Source organism: Typopeltis vanoorti, chromosome 9 (assembly GCF_054136105.1).
Source record: "Typopeltis vanoorti isolate ZY-2024b chromosome 9, IOZ_Tvanoo_1.0, whole genome shotgun sequence".
Classification (NCBI taxonomy): domain Eukaryota; kingdom Metazoa; phylum Arthropoda; class Arachnida; order Uropygi; family Thelyphonidae; genus Typopeltis; species Typopeltis vanoorti.
Window position 1 is genome coordinate 37,887,770 of NC_143557.1, and position 24,825 is coordinate 37,912,594.

Below are 24,825 nucleotides of genomic sequence, written 5' to 3' on the forward strand. Positions count from 1 at the left end.
CTTACAATACAGCTCGTATCAACTACAGAAAATCATCAAAACGTGTAGACAGGTAATCATCAAATGCACCAAGTCCCATCTGCTCAAATGGCAGGCGAGCCTTCTGGGCACCTCCCATGGCCATTGGGCAAACTTCTGCCCTGCTATGTTTCCATCTCTCTCTCATCCAAGTCGAACAACGTAATATCTAAATTTAGGTAAGGTAGACCTCTTGGCATCAGGTTTCCTCTAAGTCTCTTTAGATGACCGAGCCAAATCTCCTCCCTACTATTCCACGAACTACCTCCAGCTAGCCTACCCTGGCATATCCATAGCCTGCTGAGTGCCCAAAAAGCTTGGTATTCTTTTTCGTTCCAAATAATAGTTCTGTTGTTCTTAACTCTTAATACTTTATAAATTCCAAATCCATCGTACCTTACATTATTGTTCTCACATTTGGAGATGAGCAGCAAATCTGAAAACAATAATGAAAAGTACTGCCTCTTGGAATTAGTACCTGAAAGTGAAGAAATACTCAAATGAAACAACTGTTTCTTCGGAGATTTTGGAGAAAGCGCATATGACGCCATGCTTAGCACACCGTCAATTCCAACCTTTTTTTTTTTTTTTTGGAAGAAATCGAAACATTATATAGTAAGATGATTGAGTTGTGGTGCAGTGTTGAAAAACAGTTTTTTTTTTTTGTTATTTATATATGAAATAGCAAAACTGTACAATGGATCCCAGATGTCTCTTTTTGGGCATGACATCTCTTAATGCGATTAATTTGAAACTTTAAGAAAAAGTTAAATTACTGCCTGATATGTTTTTTTTTTAATTAAATCTTTTGAAGCAAAATTAAAAGTACTATAATAAATCTCCGAACGAACAAAACCTGACTCGCTTTCCAGCTTGCAGAATTTCTCTGGAATGTAGAAAATAAGGTTGGTAGCCTCACTTAACGGCTCCAAAATAAAGTTTTCTCAAGGTTCACCGATGTTCACATTTGCTGCTGAAATCGATGAGGTTCTGCACTAATGCAGTTGCATATGATTGAACTATAAATTAAGAATATACGAAAAGAAATATTTCATTAGAAAACCAATCCCACTTCAATGCTGGACATTCTCTCGATCATCATCAAGACCTTCGGGGGGGGGGGCAAAAAAGAAAAAGGTAGTTACAAATAGTCTTGCTCAGTGATATTTCGTAGAGATAAATATTCTTTTTATTGTACAAATAAGCATGAACATATTGCACAGGTACATAACTTATCAGAAATAAATCTCAATTAATCACTTAACGATTTGAATATCTAATATCACTATTTTATATTTGTCTCAAAACAAGAACATTATTTGTTTAAGCGCAGATAACTGTCTAACAGTAATAATTGCCAATTTTAATATTTGAAAAAATAGATATATAACTCTAGATAAAAAATTTCTAGATACATCTATATTGTCTTTATTTATCTTCTGGTATCTAGCTGTTGCCTCCATTAAGAAGACGCGTTCGATGTACAAAAGTACAAAAGAGTTTCCGACCTACATGAATCGATACAGATACAGTTTATATAAATATAAACAAAAAGGATTAATTTTTAAAAATTAATGCTTGACGTATTTTGAATAGCATAATACATATTAGACTAAACCTACTTCTCACTTATATCACTTAAAAATATATTAATATTCGGACGTCCATTTTACTCTACAATGTCTCGAATCGCTGTCTTTAATTTACAAATTCACACAGTATTGTTAGCATACATAACTAAAACAGTAATTATTAGTTAAATCGTGTTTAAAATAGCAAAATGACATATTTAGTTGATTAGACTAATGATATTTTTTCTATTTTTGACAATTATTTGCTATTTTTCTATTTTGTTTCTCCCCCCCCTATTTTGACAATTCTATTCAAACTAATGCCATATTTATTTTATTAGTCTGAAATTTCAAACATTACCAGTGTGTGTGTGTGTGTGTGTGTGTGTGTGTGTGTGTTTAAAATTTAAAGAACAGCTGTAAAACTGTTTGAAATAATCAACTTATGTGGCCCTTATGTTGCTCTATGCTTTCCAGCAAAGTACAGTGTACCTACATTACACACATCGTGTCACACATATTCATTCATAAGTGCCATTTAAGTATATTTGGAAAATTATCGTTTTGGGTACTAAATACTTAAATTGCATTTATGAGTGAATGTGAGAGATACGCTGTGTGTAATGCAGGTACATTGTACTTTGCTTCATTCACAGCTGTAAACTGTGAATGAAGTTATTTGGACATTACTTGTCCCTCGCCCCCCCCCACATATCCTGACGCTCTCTCTCTCTCTCTCTCTCGCTGTAAATATACACCCCCACAGATTAGAAAACTGCTATATGAATATTATGTACTAGATTATCCTAGGCTACAAGGAATGATCAGAGAGAGAGAGAGAGAATTGGAAAATATGTCTGTATGAGGAAAGAGAAAATTCGAAAATATGATTGCATTTATTTGAGGGTGCACTTTTAATATTGCACTTAATCATTTTCTTAACATGGTCGTAAATCATTTATAGTAACGTGCGGATAAATCCAATAATATAAAGTTCCAGTAATTAGAAAACAGAAAAAATAGTGCCTTCTTTCTTGCTTGGTATTTTATCTCAAACTTCATTCTGTGGTTGTCACATTCATTGACTCTCATGTTCTCCTTTCTTGCGAGAATTTCTCTCCCACACCCTCTCTCAGGCACGATTACTTTTTCGTTTAATGCACCTTTCTCAGATACGTGCTTACCTTTCTTTCATATATACCGCTGTTTACTTTTTCTTTTCTAAGTAGTTCACGTACCTCATAATATCCCTCTGCTGTATGCGTCACAGTTGTATGATTTTTCTCATCCCATGCGCCTTATATTCGATCAACTGAATGATGTATTGCGAAGCTCTGCACTTCCTACCTTACATTAGTTCAAATGAACGAAGAGTTTCTACTGTTTTATATGAACATCTTTCCAGCCAGCTGTTTTCCTTCTAAAATATTAATATATATATATATATATATATATATATATATATATATATATATGACAGGAGAAAAAAACATATACAAGAGCAATTTATAGAATTTATTTCCACACTACTCAGGAAGCCATCTAAACATTTGAAATTTATACTAAGCAGCGATAAGACCACAATGCAGACCCCCCCCCCCCCAAATGAAAGAATGCTTTACAGTTACTGAATGCGACGCTACTATTTCAAATTCCGTACTCGCAGTTTCGTGCCTTCTCATCCGTTTATCGAGTTACCGCGTAACTACACGTCAAAGGGAGCTAAGAACGTATTAAAAAAAAAAAAAAAAAAAAAAAAGACTCTCAAAATGCACTGTAGACTTCAAGATAGCAGATGTATATGATAATTACCTGTAATTATGCAAACAAGTTATAAAAATAGATAATGCAAGAGTGCCATCTATTTGAGGATGCTAAAAGTAAGAAATGTATGTAATAAATTGAGAGCTATCTCTTCATCTTCAGATATACATCAGTTCACATATTTATGGGCATAACGTGCCTTTAATTTTCAACGAAATTATGTAAATCGATTGTCATTTATATTTTATTGTTATATTTTAAGAAGCCATTATGTTAATACTCGTTTTCACATTATATATTAATATTCAAAAGATTCTCTTTACTTTTCTTTTTTCATTTGATTCTCCCTTGATTTAACTGATTATTCGATCACATTTTATTTTCCATTCTCTCATATGGCGGGCATGAGACGCATTTCATTCGTCAAGATATTAATGTGGATACATTTTTCCGTGGCTCATTAGTACAAATACAGTATTTATGAAGACGGGAAAAATAATCGACCTATAGGTGTTATGTATTATTAAGGAATCTTATAAGAATGCCGGATATCATGATGCCGATAGTGACCGAGGGAGAAGAAATCATCAGTAAGTTGTAAGCTGAATTGCCTAGAAGTCCAATAATATCCAGTAGATTTGGGGGGATTATTGGTGAGAAGGAGCCGAGGAATGTTTCGAAAGTTTTAGGACCGTCTGGTATTCTGAGAAATATGCGAATAATTCTTATGGGGGGAAGAAATTTTTGCAGGTAGTAAATGTTTCCGCATCTTTACATGAAAGATCAGAGCATTTGTTTAAGGATCAGGATAAAGAAAATCAAAGCAAAAATCGGTTTTTGTCTCTTTGGTTCATGCACAAATTTGGAAAATTGAGGTAATGTTTATTTGGAAGTATGCTGATTTTGGGTGGTAGATGAATTTCGTCGCCCTGTGGAACCACCAACCTGCTCATTGAGAGGACCGGCGTGGAGTGCCGACCTCAGGTGAAATTGATTTAAAGTAATTTTCAGCCAAAAAAAAATTGCAAAGAGTCCATTCTGGATTGGATTCTCTGGTGGGGCTTCAGAGCAAACGCGTGTACAAACTCCCCCTTCCAGACGAAATGAACTGAAGATTCTTAAACTTGGAAACTTGGCATAGGAAAAAAGCAAGTGGGGTTTCGTAAATTTTAAGTGGTAGATGAATGTCATTCCCAGGTTATGAGACTAGCAGTCTGCCTATTATAACCTAAAGTACCTTGAAATAATTCCGTGCTTTTAAGAGCAGAGTTTCCAGATCATACGAGGGGTTATAGAAAGTTCTGATAAACACATAGAACAAAAATAATATTAAAGCGACTAATATAATCACAAGAAAGAACATACGAGGATATAAGAATATAATAACATAAGTTAATTTCATAATTCTTTTACTAGTATGTTCTTTCTTATGGTTATATTAGTTGCTTTAATACCATTTTGTTCTATGTGTTTATCAGAACTTTCCAGATCTCTCCTCCCTCGTATAACGATTATCTCACACAAATTGCCAATATACGATAGATTTACAATCTAGGTGGGATTCACATACAAAACAAAAATCGATGAAAAATTATGTTCTATAGATTTGTGAAGTGGTGTGGTATATTTGGTTGATTTGCATTTTTGTATGCGGGGCGGGATTCTTCGTTATAATCTGGAATGCGCATTTTTAATGTTTGTATGCTTTTCATGCATATTTACACTGTTGTAGTTTTTGCATACTCCTAATTTAACCGTGGGAAGATCGTAGGCTATGTGTGGAACCGAAACCTTTATCCTCGGGAGATTTCTTATTCCTCTCTATTTACCCTCATCCCTTTGATAATTTCTTCCCCAAATAACATCAATGCATTGAAGTGAATCACTCTTTTGGATGAATTTATATAAAGATTATGGGAAGACTGAAGACTACAATTCTGTTGTTTAATAATCTTGCTGAGCTGTTGCATTAACCATTTTCAGGAAATAGGACAAGCATTTAGACTATGCTTGTAGTGGGGCAAGTTGTAGTTCAAGTCTGTCTGTGATTCTTAAGAATCATGGAAGAAGACCGAGAAAGCGAAAACAAAAGAAGTGCAATCGTTGCCGATTAGCTCTTTGTTTTTCGCGGGAAGAAAAGAAAAGAAAAGAATCCGTGATTGGCAAAAATCGACCACAAGAGGGTCAGGGAGATGAAAGTTTTCGTGAGAGGAGAAGGAGCGAATTATGAGCATTCGGAAGAAAGATCTTGAAATAGTCAGAGCAGTTAGATCAGGAAAATGTTGTGATATTAGAAGTCTGTATGTCAAAAGCTTATTTACTTTTGGTTTTCTAGGATACAGGGAAAAGTAAATCCCCTCCCTTTTCTTTATTCTGATTCATTACTATCAGTTGACTGTTGCCGGACTTCGCCGATCGCATAGCTCAGCCACAATTTTCCCGGATAAGTAGCTTCCTTAAAGCCATAACAGAACTCTTTCATAACAAGTCATACGTAACGTTAAGGAATAAATGCTAGATAGCCTTTCAATTACTCTATCTGCGTCACGAGGCTATATAGCCTTGTGCCGCAGATAGAGTAATTGGAAGTGTTAGCCTTTACAATTGCTTAGAAGTAAATAGAAGAAAGGGAAAGAGTTTTCGTGATTTTCAATATTTTCAAATTTCGGATGCTTTCATTTTAATAGCAGCTCGTTGTTTCTCTGTTAACAGCGGAAGCCACCGGAAAATTGTAAACTAGCAATTAAGATAACCAAAACTATGATTTATGGAGTGGCAGTGAAGGTAACAGTCCGTAAGTTTTACCCGCTAAGAAAGAGAATTGATTTATTGTCAAAAAAAAAAAAAAAATGATCCCTCTCTGTACATTGTGAAGATTGTGTTAACACGCTTTAGGAGGCGTTCATGTTAAAATAACGATTCCTAGAGACACTGCTCGATTCTACAAGAGAATTCTGAATATCGAACATTCTTGATGGTTTCTGTAAATGTAATAGGATTATAGATCTCTTTAATTGCCATTTATACTGATACTTTACTTATTCTTTAATCTAGATACAGTTTCCAATCAAGGATCAGAAGCCACAGAGTAAAATGTGCTTAATTGAGGAAAACAAGCACGTTCCTTGCAATCAAGCTGAGCGCGATCTTCACGCTTTCAGGTAAGGATTTCATATAACTGTCGGTGTTTTGCTTTCCTTGCGTACAGCAATGATATTAATATTTCTCATAAATTCATGTAAATAAACCAGTATAGGTGAGAAAACCAGTGCATCATGTTTCATTTTTCGTTGTTAATTAACTTTATTTATTTATTTATTATGATTATATTTATTATTTATTTATTTTCTCAGGGGCTCACTTTAGTGAGTACGGGCGTGGCAAACCCGAGGTACCTAATGCTGGACCATGCCTTACTTCATGTAATATACATCTGTTATATTATCTGTAGACTGGTCCCTCCTCTTCCTCCCTTGATTCTTTCTTTCTTCTCTTCTTGCTCCTTCCCCCGAATGCTATTAGAGTATTCGAGGGGAATCTTTCCTATTTTTCTATGCCATTTCGTCTTGTGCTAACAGGACATTATCAAACACTGTAACATGATCAGGCCATCAAAAAATGTTCATACCGCATCGTCCGTCGCACGGGTTACCAAGGCACGCGTTCGGGTTTTAGGCAGAGGGACCCGTTCGAAAAATATGTTACAGTCTCCCTTAGACACCACTCCTCAGCACTCTGCTAGAGGAAACTTCATCAATGGGCCCGCTACCCGTTTGGGGAGGTGTTTAGGGGCAGCGCAAAGAAATGGTTCTGCAAAAGGACCGAAATGGCAACGACACCAGACTATGGCTTTAGGCAACTGGAATATCTTCTCTCTGACAGGTCGAGGAAGCCAAGCGCTACCGGCTAGACTTAGTCGGGCTTTCTTCGACCAAGAGGAGAGGCTCTGGAACTGTCTACCTGGATAAGGGGTGGAAGCTCTACTACTCTGGTGTGAACCCGACAATATCTGCTCAGGCGGGTGTGGGGATACTCACAAGTCCCCCAGCTGTCAGACTGTGTTGCTGAGTGGATCCCATTGGGGGGACAGGTATATGTTTTAAGGCTTCAGATGAAAAACCATGATTTGGCTGTGGTGCAAGCCTATGCACCTAATCTGGAGTCAGAATACTCTGCCTTCCTAGAGGAATTGGATGCTGCTTTTGACAGGGTGGCAGACATGAAATCAGTCCTGCTAATAGGTGACTTCAATGCACATGTTGGAACAGATGACCAGACATGGAGGGGGTGTGGTTGGGAGGAACAGCACCCCTGACCTTAACGCGAATGGGTTGAAATTATTGGACTTCTGCTGTACCAAGAGCTAGTCCATAATGAATACCTTCTTCCAGCACCGAGAAGTCCATACGTATACCTGGTACAGGGATACACTAGAACAAAGGTCTCTGATTGACTTCTTTATAGTCTCAGCAGAACTATTTTCCTCAGTGTTGGACGTTCGTGTGAGGAGAGGAGCAGAACTGTCAAGTGACCACCACCTTGTTATGTGCACTCTACGGCTTCAGAAACCAGTTGCTACCATCAACACTGGTAGGCCTAAGCAGCTATACCGCGTGAAATGGGAGACATTGGAAAATGAGGCTGTGAGGAAGAATTTTGCAGATGACATTTCCTCCAGGTTCAAACAGATTCCCAAGCACACTGCAGATGTTGAGAAGGAGTGGAAGCTGTTCAGAACAGCTGTCACTGCCTCTGCACTCTCATGCTGTGGCAGAAAGCGGCTCAGCGTGGCAACGGGCAGTGAGCAAAGGACACCTTGATGGAACCAAGAAGTCCAAAAAACTGTCCGGGCAAAAAAAGGAGTCCTACCTAACATGGCTTAGGGTCAGGTCACCTGAGATGCGTTTGCAGTATGCTGAGACACGAAAAGCTGCTACTGAGGCAGTAAAGACAACAAAGCAGAAGGCTTGGGAATCCTTTGGAGAAAGATTAGACTCATCCAATGCAAATGCAAACACAGTATTCTGGCAGACCATCCGCCGCCTTCGAGGGAGGAAATCGTGCACAGCAAGGGCAATTAAGGCCTCTGATGGTGCACTTTTAACAACTGAGAAGGATATCCTCCACAGATGGAGGGAATATTTTGAGAGCCTTCTTAACCCGGGTGGCCCAGCAGTTGTTGACATCCAAAAGGTGCAGATTGGGGGAAATGACTAGTCTCACAGCAAAAGAGGTCCATTTAGCAATAAAATCGCTAAAATCGAACAAGGCCTTAAATTGAGACGGTGTTCTCTGGCCGACTCGAGTGTGTCAGGCTGCTTGAATATCTGGGCGAGCACCAATGCAATGGTAGACAGGTTAGTTACTGCAATAGTTACTGCAATCCTTGTGGTCTCTCTTCTTAAAGACTGGTAATAATACCAGTCTTTAAGAAGGGAGACCACAAGGATTGCAGTAACTATCGTGGCATCTCTCTGCTCAGCCTGCCTGGGAAAGTGTATGCTAAGTGCTTGGAAAGACGGTGCAGGAGCATAGTTGAGTCAAAGTTCCAGGAAGAACAATGTGGCTTTCGTCCTGGTAGAAGCACAACTGACCAAATCTTCACTTTAAGGCAAGTCTTTGAGAAATCTTGGGAATATGCCAAGAATGTCTACACATGTTTTGTGGACTTGGAGAAGGCATATGACCGGGTTCCTCGGGATAAGCTTTGGCAAGTAGTACAGGAGTATGGAGTGGATGGTCAACTATTAGCTGCAATCAAGTCCCTGTATGAATACCCAGAGTTTTGTGTCAGGGTAAACAGCACAAAGTCTGAACCTTTCACAGTTTCCGTTGGCCTCTGCCAAGGGTGTGTTCTGTCACCCCTCCTTTTCATAATATTTATGGACTGGATTGATAGGCACAGCCTAAGCAGTGAGTGTGTCAGAATTGGAAGATGTCACATTGGACGTCTGCTTTTTGCAGATGACCTAGTTCTGCTTAGCTCCACAGATGACTTCCAGCGGACCCTGGATAGGTTTGTAGCTGTTTGTGCAGAAGCAGGATGAAGATCAGTGTGGCCAAAACTGAAACATTTGTGGTCTCAAGACAACCATCCCATGCACTGTACATGTAAGTGGAGTCCCAATGAGGTAGGTGGAGAAGTTTAAATACCTTGGGTCCATATTCACGAATGATGGAAAGTGGGACATAGAGCTAGATTCTCGAATTGGCTTCGCAAGCGCAATATTGCGGGAGCTTGGCCGTTCGGTAGTATTGAAGCGGGAGTTAAGCCAGAAGGCAAAGCTGGCTGTCTTCAATACAGCCTATGTCCCCATCCTCACCTATGGTCATGAGAGTTGGGTAATGACCGAAAGAATGCGGACACGAATCCAAGCGGTTGAAATGAGGTTCCTTCGAGAGGTTGCGGGGCTGACAAGACTCGAGAGAGTCAGAAGCTCTGCAATTCGGGAAACCCTAAATACTCAACCGCTGCTTCTCCGTGTTGAGAGATCACAGTTACGCTGGTACGGGCACCTGGTCAGAATGCCACAAGAGAGGCTCCCTCAACAGGCCCTCTTTGCCAAGCCAGAGGGTGGGGGGGCCATGGACTCGCTGGATAGATTATATCCAAAATCTTGAGTGGACACGTTTGGGAATCCCACCAGAACACCTGAGCTTGGTGGCAGAGGATCGTGACCATTGGAAGTTCCTCTTGCAGCTGTTGCCCCCACAACCCAATTAGGAAAGGTGGGCCTTGAAGATGTATGTATGTATTTATTTATAAGCGACATATACCAGTGCAGAATTTGAATAGCCATAGGGATTGTTTTTGGAAAACAGGATACTAATAAGGAAATTGTCGTTTTGTCTAGCTTTCGTCTTGATATGCTCTGTCGCATTTTAATAATTTGCAAAACAAAAGCGTACAAATTGAGTATAAACTGCGGTATTTGAATGAATTTCTGAAGTTGCAAGCACTAACTTTGGCTCTCTCCTGAAAGGAAAATTTTCGTGTTTTGGTACGTAGCTGTAGGCATAAGTAGTATATTTTCTGCACTTTCTGCATTAATGCTTTAGGTGGGAAATATATTTCTTTTTCTTTGTAAGACCAACTTCAGGCATACTTATTGGAGGCCTGAGGTGGCTTGGAAAAGTTCCGCGTTTGGTGTTTAAAGCAAGATTTTTAGAGTGTCTAACCCTTAGCTCACAGAATGAAATGTCAGAAACATTTTACATTTTGAATTGAGAGAAGCTGTAAATTATTTACGTACTAAATAAAGTCAACTAAAACTGAATTAATAAACATTTTCGTTTCAATGAATATATTCTTTTAATTTTTTTTTCGTGAAATTAGATTCATAAGTGAAAATAGCCAGGCTTTCATGGTTATAATAGCATTATAAGCTCTTTATGAGCTTTCTTGTTTTGCATTAGAATACACATTCAAAGTATACTTAATTATTAAAGCTCTCAGATGAGTTCATGCTTCTTTGATCTTTTTTGTTTTCTCTTATATTTATCCAAGAATATTTTGCCTCGCTTCTATGATTTTTTAATTACAGTTTGCATCACTAGATTTATTGTGATTTTAATTCCTGTGTTTTTTACTTTTTTTATTACAGGACTCAGAAGAAATTTCTCTGTCACCAAAATAGATTGAAGATATTTCAGAAATCTTTTACAAACTTATTGGGCTTTCACAAATCAAGGAAAATGTGCCGCTATTTTCCCCAAGGATCTTGCATGAAAGTAAGGATCTTATTGATGGTTTGCTTGCGGGTTCTAATTCTAACTGTGGCCATTTACTATGCATGTAACTCTTTTTAAGGTACTTAAAAAGGTACGCGTGCGTACGTACGTGCGCGCGCGCGCGTGTGTGTGTGTATGGATAATGACAATATACAGATATCATCAACATATTCGTAACTTTTAAGAACTGTAATTGTAATCAAGATGTTGTGCAGAATATTCCCAAATGTAGCATGCGAACGTGAAGTAATAAATGTAATTTATAAAATAATTCATAATGCACAAAGTAATGGAGATAAATATAAAAATGAAAACATAGCATAGCCTTGACAGGACTGTTCGGTGGATATTCCAGTCTTTTTCACTTTCATTAATTCTGAATTCTTTTGACAGGTTCAGCCATATGACGGAACCTCTTATGCGACATCCTTTCGACTCATTTTAGGTCTCACTCGTCATTGTCGAAAGAAATAACTTCAGTAAACATAAATTCAGTTTGTGCAAACGTCGAAACCACCGACCAGCTACTCTCTGCCTTCACCTAAACCCTGTCGGACACAGATATTGCTGGATAGTGTGACTAATACCACTGATGCCCCCAACACGCTGCCTACTCTCAGAGTGTTAGCACATGGTTATGATAACTGTTACAGTGTTGCTGCTGCTTTTTTTTCTGAACTTTCATATTTTTATTAATACAATATTTTCTGTGAGAGTATTTGTTGCATATTAGGGGCTTTACCGCTGCTCTTTGTCTGCAGTGCTACGTGACTTCGGTTGACTCGCCATTTCGCGTTTCCTCAAAAGAATGTATGTTCTACGCGTGTGTGTTATAACAAACACACTTGAAAACAATCGTCATGAAGATTAAAACAGTGAGATTTATGTTTACATAAAATGCCCTTAAAATCCATAAAAAATAACAGCCGAAGCAACCAAAGCGATGAGCCCATTGTATTGTTCGTTAGTTGCATGTGTTCATCTGACTGGTTTCATGTTTTCCGGAATGAAAAATGTCAGTTACCGAAGAAAAAACTCTGCTTCCTCTGCGTTAGACCTCCAAAATCGTCTTCAGGTGACAATTCCTTAGAAAAGGTGTTCTCACGAAAAGATCTTCATGTATCTCTGTGAAAATGTTTTCGTCACTTAAATTACTTTAAAATAACGAAGGCATTTCGTCAAAAAAAGTTTTTTTTTCTTCCCCTTAGTACCTTTGGAATTTTTGATAGATCTCTTGGTCCTTGGTAATGTGTAAGTATAAATATTTTACATCACTCTTGAAGAACGAGAAAATGGAGAGAGAGAGAGATGTATAAGCCCAGTTTACAGTCACCTTCCTGTTTTGGATAATGTAACATTTGCATATGTGTTTATGTGTCTAATGCGCGCAAATATTGAGCTTTGGTAATTATTATTTAATAGCTATTTGATAAATAAGTACGTTCCCAGAGTTGCTTGTTCATGTTCTATTGCTCTATTATAAAAATGACCAATCCATGAATTTTATAATTAAATTTCATACATCATCTGTAATAATGACGACTTCTTTGTCTCCTGTGTGTATATTGCTGTTATATTCAGTGCTCAAAAGATGCCAGTTCGAAAACCAATCTAATATATTTTGGGTTGCTTTTCCACCTGTGATATTGTTTATAATACTGATAAACTAAAAATGAACTATAGCCCTCACATTGCGCTGTATCATGAATGTAATGATTTTCATCACCCAGTGTGACACCACCCTGTTAATCGAAGGCCTGAAGTGGTTTGATATTTGGTCTCTAGGACAAGAGTCCTAGTTTTCAAACTGGCACCCTCTCTATTATGTGCTGTTAGTTAATATTTCATAGGTGGGATTATCATTGCAAATTAAATTAACATAAAACTAAATTTGTATAGTAAGACAGTGTTTTTTTTTTACATTTAAAAGTAGCTGAATAAAGCATGCTAAAGCCGTTTCTATTAAATTGTTAATGATAAGTGTTTATTACATGTGTATTATTTGTTTCAGGGTGATTCCTGTCGGTTTACTCATACATCTAATTCTTCCTGCGAGTCTCATGAAAATGGAGCAGCTACAGATATGCCCAGTTGTTGCTATTATATTCATATCCTTTCCAGTTTCTGCTTGTTTCTTACAGATTTTATAATGAGGAAATAACAAATGAAGGTCAGAATTTCTGTTCGAAGCATATGTTATTTCTTGTAAACTATAGTTGCGTCTGTCACGTCATTAAATGTTAGAGAAAAATCGTCACTACCTTTTACTAACTTTCAAGTATTGTAAAATTCATTTGCAGATAAAGGGAATGTAGTATGTATTACCTCACCCTACTTCAACTAAGAAACAAAATCTGATTTGCTGCATCTCAGTATCTTCTTCAGATTATGAGGAAAAATAACTTTCTGAAAAATTAAGTTATAAAGGTTCGACTAGGGAAATGAATTATTTTTCCTTGAAATATGTATGAACTTCCTGCTGTAGTAATTTGCTTCAGTGTCCTTCTTATTACAATAACGAAACGATGCTTATATCTGTTTGAGTAGTGTCCTTATAGAATGATCTTAAACATCCTATTAGCAGAGTTCTGCCATGTACACTATGGCCTACTACAAACTACAATTGCTCTTGCTTATCATAATCAACCCCTTGTAGAATGCAGAACAGAAACGAAAGAATTAATGTGAGTATATTTCAGTCATCCTAGAGCATCGGTGTAATCCCTTTCTGGATCAAATATAATTTTCCAGCCCTCTGATATAGCTTATTGGAATCCATCCCATACATATTTCTGAACGGTCACATTTATCACATTGTCGTAGAGCAGTGGTTCTCAAACTTTTTTGTCTGGCGGCACACTAAAATCAATCAATAATTTCACGGCACCCCTAATATTATTTGCGTTTTATAGAGAGTAAAGTTCCGATTAATCGATTCTGAAATACTCGCATATATAACCCATAAATAAATTGATATTACAATATTACAGATACTAAAGATATGAAGAAAAGCGTGCTTAAAAGAAAACAGATTTTATTTAAACTAAATTGGTTTATTTTCAAACAACCCAAAAACATACAAAACAAATTCTATTATAAAGGTTCAGATAATAAAATATGAACTTAATGTGAAATATGTGCCTGGTGTTGTTTGCATATTTCTTTGATATTAGGCCTTGTTTTTGAGAGACATATTCTCATCTCATTTTCAAGGGCCTTTAGTCTTTCTCTCTTCTTTGTTTTAATATTTACGAGTGCAGAAAAACCCAGTTCACACAAATAAGATGTAGAAAATTGCAATAAGATGTTAAGTGCTTTCAATCCTATATTGGGGTACTCCTTCATATTTGTTATCCAAAATGAATTCAGACACATTTCTGAATGCTTCAATCTCAACGTACGATCGTTACTTATATCAATTAATTCTTCGGCTTCTATAAGACTTAACTCACTCATTGCTGATGTTGACTCTACAAATGGATTTCGAATCCAATCGTATAAATTGACTGAAATGTCTGGAAAATAATGGTCAATGTTTTCTTCTAATGTTAAATGGCTGTAAATAAGCGTTTGCAGATCAGTGTTCTTACATTTTCTGGAGGCAACTTTAAGGAACATTTCTACATTGTTGGTGCTTAATTTTATCTTCCACATTTTTATTTAATCTTTAAAAGCTTCAATTTTATCTGTAGATGTCAAAATATTCTCATTTCTTCCTTGCATGTTGGAGTTCAGCTTGTTCAGATGATCGAATATGTCTTAAATAGGCTAGTTTGGAACACCAAAAATCATCTTGTAATAATTTATAGAATTCTGGTTTGTCTTCATTTTGGAAAAACATTAATATTTCTTCTTTAAGTTCAAAAAAACGATCCAATACGCGACCTTTTGAAAGCCATCTTACTTCGGTATGAAGAAGAAGATTCTTGTAATGAGATTGCATCTCTTCACATAGTCCTGCAAATATTCTAGATTTTAACGGTCTGGCCTTGATATAATTAAGCATCTGAATGATTTCTTCTAATACAATTTTTAATTCCATGCCTATTGTCTTTGCCACCAATAATTCACGATGAATGAAGCAATAAGTCGTTATAATGTTCTCGTTTTCTTTTCTAGTAAAGGAAACAAACCCTTTTGTATTCCAACCATAGAAGGTGCGCCATCTGTACATATACCCACACAAGTTTTCCAAGATAGACCATTTGTATTAAAATATGTGTTCATTATATCAAAAACATCTTTACTCGTCGTAGTTTTTTCGAATTCCTTGCAACATAGAAATTCTTCGATAATTTTATCATCTTCAATGAATCGAGTAAAAACAAGTAAGTGTGCTTTACCACCGATATCAGTTGACTCATCTAACTGCAAACTGAAAAATTTTTATTCGATTATTTTGGTTATAACTGACTTTTCAATATCGACTGACAAATCATTAATATGTCTACTCATAGTATCATTTGATAATGGAATCTTCTTTATTTCTTCTTCTGCCTCAGTACCAAAAATTATTCTCACAATTGCTGAACAGGACGGACGAATCAAGGTTTCGCCGATAGTATGAGGCTTCATTTCCTTCGCAATTATTTCAGCGACTAAATAACTCGCTTCTTGAACTCGGTCGGAAATTGTAAACGTACAAAACTTTTACTTTGTTTTTCTTGTAATCTTATTAACTCTTTGAAATATTCAGGATTTTTATTCGACAAGTTGTCATGTTTTGTGGAGAAATGTCGCAATAATTTGCGGAACCATAGCCTCATTTGACAGAACCAAACCACTTAGGTCTGGGAATTAATTTATCACCACACCACGTAAATCTCACTTTTAGATAGCTCTCTCTCTCTCTCTCTCTCTTGATATAAACGAGTTTTTACATTCTTTTTCATTGTTCCCTTTTTACATGAACTTGTTCTTTCTGTTTCTGTTGTTTCATTAGTGCTTTTTTGTTGCTGAACGTTAAAAATAGTCAAATCTTCATTAATGCAAGTATCAGTTTTGATAATTTATTAGTGCGAATTGATTCGCTATCTTTGCTACAAGTAGACATTTCCTTATCGTCAGAATCTTCACTTCTTTTTTTAAGGAAAAAATTATTCATGATTTTGAAGGGCATATGTAACTTTAATATTTTATTTTAAAATTTATTTCAAGTAAATAATTTTTTTTCCGGATGGAAAAAGGAAAAACATTTGTTTACGATGTCTCTCGTTATAGTTGGAATGTATAACAATAAGAAAAACCTCTACTCACTGAATTTAACGACTTTAATATCGTGCTTCGTTTATTCTCACCGATGACAAAAGACTCATGATTTTTGTTTAGGGGAAATGATCATGTATAATACTTGTCACACTGAACAGAGAAATACTAAAACAGACAGCAGGACAACTAACCATTCATTATTTCATTTTCCCCAGTATTTATGTGCCGTCACATATCTAGTTACTACGACACGCGGTGATCTAATGAAATCCCAGGATATAATATAACAGTGATACAAAAAATGATAATTTTTATATACGCTTCATCCATTAAAATCAAAATATATAATTTTTTTGTTTTTGATTTAGTTATTTGTGGCAATTGAATATTTTGCTTTTTTTCAATAAACGATTCAAAATTTCGCGGCACCCAGTTTGAGAACCACTGTCGTAGAGTCATACTTCTGATCTGGTCTGTTTACAGAAATATTGAATGCCGAATCTCTGTTCACTATCTATCCAGGCTTTGTATTTAAAGTAAATTGGCTAAGGTAGTGAAAAAAAAAAATTAAGCGTTTTGCAAGTGCTTGAGACAAAAATTCAATTCAGTCTTCATTCTCAAACTGCAAGTGACAGCTAGCAATCATAACAAATACAAATAGCTTTGAGAGTACAAAATCAGGTGAAAAAAAAAAAAACCCTTCTGTACTAACTGCAATCCTGCCCTCTGGTCTCGTACAAAGACTGTGGGACAACGTCTGATCATCCGTGCTTCCACTTCTCTAGATAGCACTAGTGTAACATCATCTAAAGAAAAAGAAAATTACAACCTAACATTCTTCTCCTGCAGTTCTTGCCTTGACAACATAGTCTTCACTTCAATAGTAGAATCTGTGTGCAACACATCTCCATAGTCTTTGGCCAGAAAATCGAAGAATTTTAAATAACTTTGAATAACTTATATCAAAATTTGATAAGTTAGTTAAAGTTATGAACTCCAACATTAAAACCTACTCTGTCATCACTGTGCTCTTTGATAGTTGGCATCCATCTCACAGAATGGAAACGAGTATATATTCTAAAAAGATCTCACAGCGCCTTAATTTGTTGGCTTATATCCAGAGCCTCATACAAAATCAGATCCCATTTTCTTTAGCTGACTTTTACTTCTAGGCTCTTTCTGGTATGCATCTCATCAGTAATATCCAATAAACTTGCTGTCCTTTTTCCATTCAAGATAGTCCTTCTTCCTGTCGAACAGCTAACTCTGTACACATCCAATAATACCTAATCATAAATGAATTGTTTTCACACCTCACCGACTGTCTCTTGCTGTTTCATACCTTTTCTAAGTTTGTTTACTAAACGGGCATCGTTCATTAATCCACTTTCCTCCAAGCCATTAGAAAGTGAACCGTAGCTAATCAACATCCATTCATAGTTCATCTACTAGAACTACGAATAGTTTGTTGGTTCTACAAACGAGGCAGGCAAGGTACAGGATGTTACATGTTATTCGTTATTGCATGAGTATCAGACTGGTTTATATATTTGTAGCAGCAGGAAAAACCAGGTTTTCAGAATAAAAAATCCCTGCCAATTCCGTATGAGATAGAGCAATTCACTTTCAGTTGGAAAGATCTGGGAGTCACACTCAGATTCCAGCTGAAGGGCGACACAAGAAGCGTCATCCTTGAGACTATGTTATGGAAGCAGTATTCCCTATGGACCATAGAAAATACCGTTCCAGGTATTGGCATAAGTGCAAAAAAGAACATGAGTAGATATCTTCTTCTCACTCTACCTATAATCCATATACACAGCAGCAATGTGTAATACATTCTGCAGCCTTTCGTATTTACAATTAATATGAAAAATTATAAAATAAAGTATGTCATCCTGTTGATGTCAATGATAGTCCAGTGCACTGTAGTATGAACAGTGGCGCACAATTACCGCCACAGCTGAGCGTTTTTCATCCAGTCTAAAAGAGATGTTGATAGGAAGTTACTCCTGTTGAGCAGCCAGAGCGTATGTTCTCTAAAATGCGTGTATAATAACAACAATGTAAGAATAGCAGTATTATTAAATTTGAAGTTTTAAGTCTTATCTTACTTTTAAAACATGCTTAGATAATTCATGGAATTTAGGATATTGTTGAAGTAATAGAAAACAATTTAACATAATACATAAGTTACACAACATTCTTTCCAAAATGTATTTGATGTGCATTTTCCTTTACTGTGTTACAACAGTATTGCAAATCGGGCTGCCTTAGCAACATGAATAAGGAAGGAGTCCCTCGATTTCATCTAGACGATCAAAGACAACATGCTGCTGAGGTAAGACATTATTTTATATATATTTTACTTGTAAATATCTACTTCCGGTGTACGTCTCTCTCTGAAGCAACTTTTCTCACACCTTTTTTCCTAAAGACTGCCAACTACATTCTATAAACACGTCAACAAATTCCTTCTTTCTTCCAACCACTTCTTCACACACACATACACGGCAGGGCACTGCTGTGTTATAGGTTGTGCAGCATCTCGTATGTGAGTTCGATGTTAAAAAAATGTCCAGTTGAACTCTGGTCCTGTTCCTTGGAGAATTCCACTTTCTTTTCTGGAGTTCATTTATTTACAATACCTGAAAATAAATTCCTAGAGACAAACTGATTTTTGTTTTTTTAATCTAAAGTAATTTTGCCTCCTCTACATGGGAAATGGTTGTCGTGAATTTCAGTATGTAGACTTTTCTGAGTGTTAGGAAGGTCTGGGCGGAGCTGTGTATGGAAATACATAAGCATTATGTCTAATTATATCTCAGTAAAGAAATTGCTAGAAAATCATAATGTGGGAAGCGGCAAATACATTTTCGGTTAAAAGTACACATTGGACATAAAAATGTTCAGAATCACTAATATACGATTGAAAAAAAAAAAAAAAAAAACCGAGTGCTAAATATACTAATGTGGCGGAAAGACTGTCTGAAAGTTCATGATTGCTCTAATCATAAATCTGCTAACCAACATTTAATCCTCCATCAGCAGTCTAGTATCACTAAAGAAAGGGATAAATGTAGAGTCAGTGTCACTCATCCCTTTCTTCCTCACAATTGCTTCGTTTCTCTTCTTAGAACATGCAGAAAAAAGAACAAAAGGTACAAACATGCAAGTTGGTAAAAAGACATGAACATTGCCAAAATATGTTGGGTTATTTTATCCCAGAAACTTGGGTTTTTAATTCTGCAATCTAAAAAATGGACTACAGAACGCACTATTTATATAATAATATATAGTGTTAAGAGTCCAGTAGATGGGACATTTGTCTGCTGTGCTCTCTTCCCTGGACGTCAATTAAAATCATTGGCAGGCTTGTGCTAGCTATCTGTGACTAGCTATAGTTCGAGATTGACTATTTATCCCCTTAGTTTCAAATAGTTAGGATTAAACAGCCTCACTTACTACCTTTCGGGAAGAAAAGGCTTTAGCAGATTTATTTAATCATTTATGTAATTGAACTATTTTTGTAGCGACGTTTCTAGACTGTTACTACTTTTGAAAATTTTTCTTCTCTCTCTACCTCCTGACTTAAAATTGCATATAGGTTGCACTTATCCGAAATTACGAATACTCTGAAACCCGAAAGTAGACATTATTTTATCAAGGCAGATCTTTAAAAGGTTCACGTTTTAAAGAAGAATCCCACAGCTTCTGGGTTGCCTATCGCTGCTTTAATAGAATGTCATACCGAAGTGCTAACGGTCGTCTTTGGCTTTACTTTCCCGATAAGTAATACAAGCATGGAAAGAAGGAGAATCCGAACTGCAATATTAGCTGCGAAGTCCAAAAGTGAAAGGTACTACCAGTTCCAGAAGTGTGAACTACATGGTCGCACACTTCTGGAATCTGGAATTCATCCAGAAAATAGTCCGACGTTCAAATTATGACGGTCTCATAATTTGAGAAAGTTGGGACGTATTCTGGGTGAATCATTCCACTAGAAGACAATGCTGATGCCACTCGCTGACTTAAGTACATTCATCTGCATTCTTATGAAGCAATATTTCATTCCCGCTGTTTTCGAACATGGCACTGCATCTGTGAACAGAGTGCTTTTAATTACTAGTTGGTTTCTAGTGCACATGAATGGATGTACGCATCTTCCATTATCTGAGCGTTGGAATGTGTAAGATTAGCGCCAAAGCAATTAAGCAAAGGTCACAGTGTGTTGATTTCCCTTAATATCATTCTTGCTAAATTACACTTATCTCTTCCCGGAAAATATTTACATTATGCGATTGATATGGAGTATTGTCTATGGGCTTCCCAATCGGTCAGATGTAAGTCGCATTAAGTATTTGGGAGTATCGAAAGATGCTTAAGACATCTAGCTAAAGCGCTAGATAAAATTTCGACTTCCTGATATATCAGGTGAAGATATATTAGAAGACATGTTCAGAGTAATAAAAAAAAATAATACTAATATTAAGTTCGGCTGTAAGTTCTCGGAGATAAACGCAGAGCGTTTTCAGTGTTTATACCAGCGAGCCGAACGTTTCTTTACGTTCTTATTTCATCTTAGCATGTAGTTGAATAAGTTCTGGTCGAACGGCAACACTTTATTTCGGCTGTCGAGTAGAATCCTTATTTTAGGTTGGTACGGAAAGGAATTTTATGCGTCTTATGCAAATGACAATATGCTGAGCTTCACACACAAAAAAAGGCTTCTACCAATACACTAATGTACGTTTTGCATGTTTTCGATGCCTTGAGCCTTGCAATAATTTTCGATGGCTGAAATTTTTTAATTGTATCAGCTATTGTCAATCGCCTATACTGTGATGAAACTCAATTCGTTCGCGATGGCGTCAAAAACACTCGCATTTCGCAGGCGTGATTAGAAAGCGAATGCCACTGTGGAAGTAATTCTCTTCATCGCTTCAGTGTGTGTGTAATGTCATGTCCTCTACTATCAGTTCATTTGTTCCATTTATGTTTGAAGATACTGGTGGCATTTGTTTTCCTCACGACGAATTGCTGCTATTCTCTGATGATGAACTTTTGACTACACGTTGCCGTATGCAGTTCCAACATGATTCCCATTTTGAATCATACAGTATTCATGCAAAGGACAGTCCCAATGAAATAATGTGAAGTCCGTTGGATTAAATGAGCTGCATTGATACTGAGGCTGAAAGTGGTATTTTCAAAAACCCGTAGCGAATATGAATTATTGAGCAAGCATTTCATTAGATCTGTGTTTGCTTATGGGTGTTTTTTAATATCGAAAACTTCATACTTTTTTTTTTTAATTTCAGTATCTTCAGCTCATAACCATTCCGTATCGGGTTCATATGACGTTTGTTTGTTTGTTTTAACTCAAAAAGTCCTGGGATGAACAAATACATAATTACTTCCTCAGATGATTAGACGATATCTATATCTGTCACCAAAAATGTCCAGTGTTTGTTTTTTTATTATTCCACCCACGATAGGTTGTGAATCTATTGCAAATGCAAATTAAAATATATATTGTAAAATATATATGATACGTTATTTTAATACATGTTGAAATAATGTACTGCAGTGGCGGCTCCTCCATAAAGGCTGCAGGACTGAATTGAATGCAGCTCCAGCCTTAAGTAAGGGCTGCATCGAATGCAGCTCCATATGGACGATCCGCCACTGATGCATCGCATGTTGTAAATCTATGGTGCATTAGTTTTAGTGCCGTGAGTGAATTAAGAATTAAACAATCCACAAACGTGCTCCAAAAACCAAACATGGAAAGTTTTCATGCCACTACAGACCTCCAGTAATTAGGACGATCTCATACTCAGCGATGAAAAATCATCTGCTACTTGCGATGTAATTTGCTGGATACTCTGTTCAATTAATTGCTAATTTATTTACTTGTTTTGCTGTGCACTTAATGCAGTATCCCAGTTGTTCAAAACAAGTCTAAAACGCACGCTAAACCAGGTGCGATGTCGTAATCATAAAAGCCACATTCATGTCAAGCAGTAAAATAAACAATAAAATAAATCCTGTAAAGCCTTTGCATTTCGTAAAGGCAATGGTGAACATTTTTGTAGCATTTGGAGATCGGTAAGTATCTGTAATCCATCCTTAGTCCTCACCAGTTCTTAACTTGATGTATACCAATGATAAATACACGTATGGGTGACGAGAGTATGGCAGACAACTGATATTTTATATTCCTTCTCCTGACTGGTATTATTGTTTGAAATTGTGTGAACTCGAACTCTCTCTTTTTTTTCCTATATATATATATATATTTTTTTTTTTATTAATTAATTTTTTTTTAAAAGATATATATATATATATATATATACAGTCATCCCTCGACTTACGTCCGGGTTCCGTTCCATCCGGGAGGACGTAAGTTGATATATTAAATCAACAGAGTTATAGGGGTTAGGGACTTAACCGTAATAGTATATTGTCGTTTTAATTTTTAAACCTTATTATAAAACTGTACTGTGCGTTACTGCCGCTATAAAACAGGAGAATAATCACCCAAATCTTCCTCCACATTCACATCTTCATTACCTTCCCTGAACGATCAGGCTGTGGCTCTTCTGGTGTAACCTTTCTTTTTTTTTTTTTTTTTTGAGGAAAATGTCCAATGTGCTTTGCTTATTCCATTTCTTCTTTTCATCATATACTTGTTCATAGCAAGCAAACGCATCATGCACTTTCGTTTTTATTATTAAGCGGCGTTCAACAGTGGCGTCCACGTCTTCAGCCATTTTGAGAACATCGCTAACTGCAAAGCACATTTCTGCAAGACCGTTCACTGTAAATTGTTTAACTATCTCTTCCTGTTTCTCTTTTCCATCTTCCGTTTCTCGTTTTTCCTCTTCTGCAACAGTTGTTCTTCCAGTTTGACCAATTCTTCATTGGTCAACTCTTCAGGGGAACTTTCTATGAGTTGAATTATGTGGCATCATTCACTTCGAGATTCAGATTGTTTGCTAGGTCCGCTATTACAAACTTCCAAAATCATGCACAAACCCTTCTAATGTATTTTTCCATATGCCACTCATACATTGAGAGCTCCCAAGCCACAGCAATATTTTTAACGGCATGATAAATATTGAATGTTTTTCAGAATTGCATGAGAGTCTGGTCATTTCCTTCAGTAGCAGAAATGGCTTGTGAAAAAGTTCTCCGTAGTTAATAAGCCTTAAACACTGCATGAACTCCCTGATCCATCGGTTGGATCAATGAAGTAGTGTTTGGAAGGAGAAACATGATCTTGAACTTGGTGAAGATCACCACTCTAAGACGTATGAGACAGATGACGTGGAGCATTATCTAGAATTAATAAAATTTTAAATTCTACATTTTCTTTCACACAATAGCTTTTTATTTCACTCGCATAACAGTTGATTAAAGCATCCTCAATTTTTGAGTCATCCACGACTAATTATTGCTCCGATAATGAACTGGGAGTATGCTTCCTAATGTTTTTGAAGATTCGTGGATTCTCACTGTGCCATATTACAAATGGTTTCAGTTTATATCCAGCCACATTACCCGTAACAGAATCGTAATACGGGCATTAAGAGTTTTGAAACTAGGTATTGATTTTAGCTTTTTGTGGATGAATGTCCGCTCGGGCATTTTTTTCCGAAACAAGGAGGTCTGATCCATATTAAATATTTGCTGTAGCAAATAATTTTCTTCCGTAATAATTTTATCGAATTTTCCCACAAACTCCTTGGCAGGCTTCTCAGCCACTTGCAGATTCCCATACATTTTCACATTATGCAGCGCAAAACGCTGCTTGAATCTCATGAACCAACCGGAAGAAGCGTTGAATTCGTAGTCATAATTGGGTTTGCTTTCTCCTTCAACATGTTGAAGAGACTTAGTGCCTTAGCGGTTATGGTCATAATGCTAAGGGGTATATGCGCTTTTGGTTCAGGTCCTCTATCCGTGATGCAAGTAGCTTTTCCTTATCATCGATAGGACCTTGTTGTTGCTTCGTCACCATCGTGATTTAAAGGAAGCAGATCCTTTCACAGCCTCTACGATTTTATCCTTATTTTTCAAAATGGTCATCGGTGTAGAATGAGACCATCCGAAGTCATGTGCGATCACATTGACGTGCTTACCAGCTTCATGTTGCTTTATAACTTGCAACTTCGTTTCAAGATCAATTGCTCGCCTCTTTTTCTGTGTTTCTTCACTATTTTTTTTTTTTTTGATTGTGCGTGTAGGGGCCATGTTTCACAAAACATCGCGAAATATTTAACGATAAATATACAAAATAAACAGAGGAACTGTTGAAGACACGTGCCGACTGCCGAGATTGCCGCTGAAAGTGCTGTTGCCACTATGCATGCTTTACTTACCCTCGCTTGCGTCTTGCTCGAAAGTATACCCGAAAATGTTATTTATTCCCTTATGGGATCGTGGAGATATCTTCGAAAGGACAAAACTCGAACGGATGTAAGTCGAGGGATGACTTTATACCTTTTTGTCTTTGATACCTGAAGAA

The 24,825-nt window shown here is 36.7% G+C and overlaps 1 protein-coding gene across 1 annotated transcript in view; it reads left to right on the top strand.

Moving 5' to 3' along the window:
- Positions 1-24,825, top strand: part of LOC150102980 (uncharacterized) — a 166,714-nt gene that overhangs the window by 108,932 nt on the left and 32,957 nt on the right. Inside the window, exons 4-7 of the mRNA XM_090398061.1 lie at positions 6,408-6,514; positions 10,958-11,084; positions 13,096-13,191; positions 18,541-18,633. Of these exons, the coding sequence (XP_090254187.1) occupies positions 6,447-6,514; positions 10,958-11,084; positions 13,096-13,191; positions 18,541-18,633 (384 nt within the window). The 5' untranslated portion in view covers positions 6,408-6,446. The remainder of the gene's footprint in view (positions 1-6,407; positions 6,515-10,957; positions 11,085-13,095; positions 13,192-18,540; positions 18,634-24,825) is intronic.